The sequence below is a fragment of the Carassius gibelio genome, chromosome A2 (assembly GCF_023724105.1).
Source record: "Carassius gibelio isolate Cgi1373 ecotype wild population from Czech Republic chromosome A2, carGib1.2-hapl.c, whole genome shotgun sequence".
In the NCBI taxonomy this organism is placed as follows: Eukaryota; Metazoa; Chordata; class Actinopteri; order Cypriniformes; family Cyprinidae; genus Carassius; species Carassius gibelio.
The window spans coordinates 31,067,592-31,070,091 of NC_068372.1; the positions used below are offsets into that span (position 1 = coordinate 31,067,592).

The 2,500-nt window shown below is 45.9% G+C and overlaps 1 protein-coding gene across 1 annotated transcript in view; it reads right to left on the reverse strand.

Annotated features, from left to right (window-relative positions):
- Positions 1-2,500, reverse strand: part of LOC127938904 (receptor-type tyrosine-protein phosphatase S) — a 76,008-nt gene that overhangs the window by 653 nt on the left and 72,855 nt on the right. Inside the window, exons 33-35 of the mRNA XM_052535821.1 lie at positions 2,297-2,451; positions 1,917-2,052; positions 1-1,729 (exon numbers count right to left, since the gene is read on the reverse strand). The exon at positions 1-1,729 is cut by the window's left edge and continues 653 nt beyond it. Of these exons, the coding sequence (XP_052391781.1) occupies positions 1,661-1,729; positions 1,917-2,052; positions 2,297-2,451 (360 nt within the window). The 3' untranslated portion in view covers positions 1-1,660. The remainder of the gene's footprint in view (positions 1,730-1,916; positions 2,053-2,296; positions 2,452-2,500) is intronic.

Sequence of the window (2,500 nt, forward strand, 5' to 3'; positions counted from 1 at the left end):
TGAATTCTATTGTGATGTAAAAAGCACAGCTCACAAGCAAGTCACGATTAAACCAAGCAGCTTTTTGTTGGTCACCGCTGTGAATCCACGTGACCAAGATCTGCACCTGGAGATCTGTGGCCCTCATCCGAATCACGTGGATTCCAGCTGAAATGACTGTGATGGTGAATGTGACTGCAGCTTACATCACACTTCAACAGATATATCAGCCGTCCATCACATTTCAATCGTGGTAACATGGTATTACTGTGGTGGATTTGTTCTCAAGTGCAGTGTCCGGCGGTGCATCACTGTACGCTGACCTGAGGCTGCTATCGTCTCTCCGTGTGCTTCAGCTCCATTCGTTTGACTGATAATGCTGATGAGAAACCTGTGTATTGTCTAAGAACACGTGTGTTTTGATTGCGATGGAGCGATACTTCACGACCGTTTCTGTGAGGTTTGGGCTCCGGAGGGCCGCGGGCCGTCAGCTTCCTCTAGAACAATCAGTGCACAGGAAATATCAAAATATCTGAGAGGGTTACGAAGCACAACACTGTACATCTGAGCCGTGTACAGTCACATTAGCTGGCCAACTACACCACAGCTCACCAATTAGATTTCCATAAAAATCATATAAATAAATAGATCCTTAAAAATTCAAGCATAATATAAACAAACTAAATAAAAAAATCAGGTCGATTAAATATTTGACAACAACGATAAGGCTCACTTCACGTCTCAGGTGGAGATCTCAGAACCGGTCGCTTCCTGCGCTACTCCTAAACATCACGGCTGCGCTAAACTAAACATGACGGGAAGAGTTTCGGCGTATGATTGAGGAGAAATGCTAGATCTAGATCTCTCTAGCGTTTGATGCGTAGCTGGAAATACTTGGGAATGAAACTCGCGATTCTTCTGGAAGAGCATCGGCCCAAGCATTAATCTATAAACCCAAGAACCGAGGCTCTTCCGTCGTCCCACCGTAAAGACACAGCGGAGTACATTATGCCACAGCAGAAAGAAGCAAAAGAACATGATACAGATACAAGATTCAAGCCTCGAAAACTCCCTCGGCCTCCAAACACGGTTTAAGCAGCATATAGTCATGTAGAGACACACCGAATACAGTATTCACAGAGTTCAGTCCGTCTCGTGCACAGCTCCCGAGGATCAGGAAAGAGATGAGATCACGTGTGCTGATGTCCGGCGTTGGTGCAGTTCTGCGGTCGCTCCGTTAGGCACAGAAGGTAAGAGATCTGCTTCCGTTCTGCGGCGTTCGCTCGGGATGGCAACGATGACTCTCAGGCACAGACGGGCTCTCGCTCATTCACGCCTGACATTGGCAAAGACAGTTCGAAGAAACTCCCACTGAAGGGTGCAGCAATTATCCAGGCTTTTGATTCAAAGTTTCTTTTTTTTTTTTCTCAGTTTGCTTTAAATAGATTTTGTACATGTAATATTTTCCTTTTGTAATGAAGAAGATCTTCCTCCAGGGTTTAATATTTCTAAAAAGCTGACCACAACATTAATATCAATATCTGAACACTGAGGTAATAGTTTGCATTGAGAGAACGTCTGCTCTGCGTCTGTCCGTGTGTTTGACGTGTCGTGGTTCCTCTGCGGGTGTTTGTGGGGTTGTTGAGACATGGGGAAGGTGGTGGACAGGGTGGTGTTCTTCTTATGTTGCATAGTGATCAAAACTTCCCAGGTACTCCAGAGCGGCTTGATAGCAGAACTGATACTCGTCCTGAGAACAGACAGACAGACGGGAGGGTGTGATCACTCAATTAAACAATAATAAGCTGCTTTTTGCACTTTTCCTGTAACCGTAAGAATCACACTGTATGCACGCGTGACACTGTTTCCTGAGAATGACTGAGATCGTCCACAGGTTCAGAGGTCAGCGTTTGTCAGTCATGTGATGCGTGTTTTACCTCAGTTTGCACCATCGCTGGCCGCTGGGTGCGCAGCATTTTGACCGTCTGGAAGATGTCCACAGCGCCCTCGTAACGCATCCGCTCTAGGACAATACTGAGGGTGATGAACACACCCGTACGCCCAACACCCGCACTGAGAGAGAGACGAGAACGAGACCAATATAAGACCAGAAAGAGACATGAATGAGAAAAGAATGAGGCGAAAATAAGAATAGAATGAAATGAAACATGAATGAGATGAGAATGAGACGACAAAGAGATGAAAATAAGATAAGAGTAAGACATAAATTAGACAAGAATGAGACATGAATGAGTCTGTGGCACTGAGAGCTGCTCCTCACACAATCTCTAAACACTGAGTGAGGATCGTGATGCACCTGCAGTGGACTGCGATTGGTCCGTCCTGACCGAACTGCTCCTTGGTTTTATGCACCTGTCCAATGAAATCAATGAAACCCTCCCCTGACTTTGGAACTCCTTGTTCTGGCCAATCGGTGAACTGGAACTGTCTGACGGTTCTGGACTGTCCGTCCTGTGGAGAGAAAGACAATGAATCCGTACATCTCCAGAAGTGAGAAGTG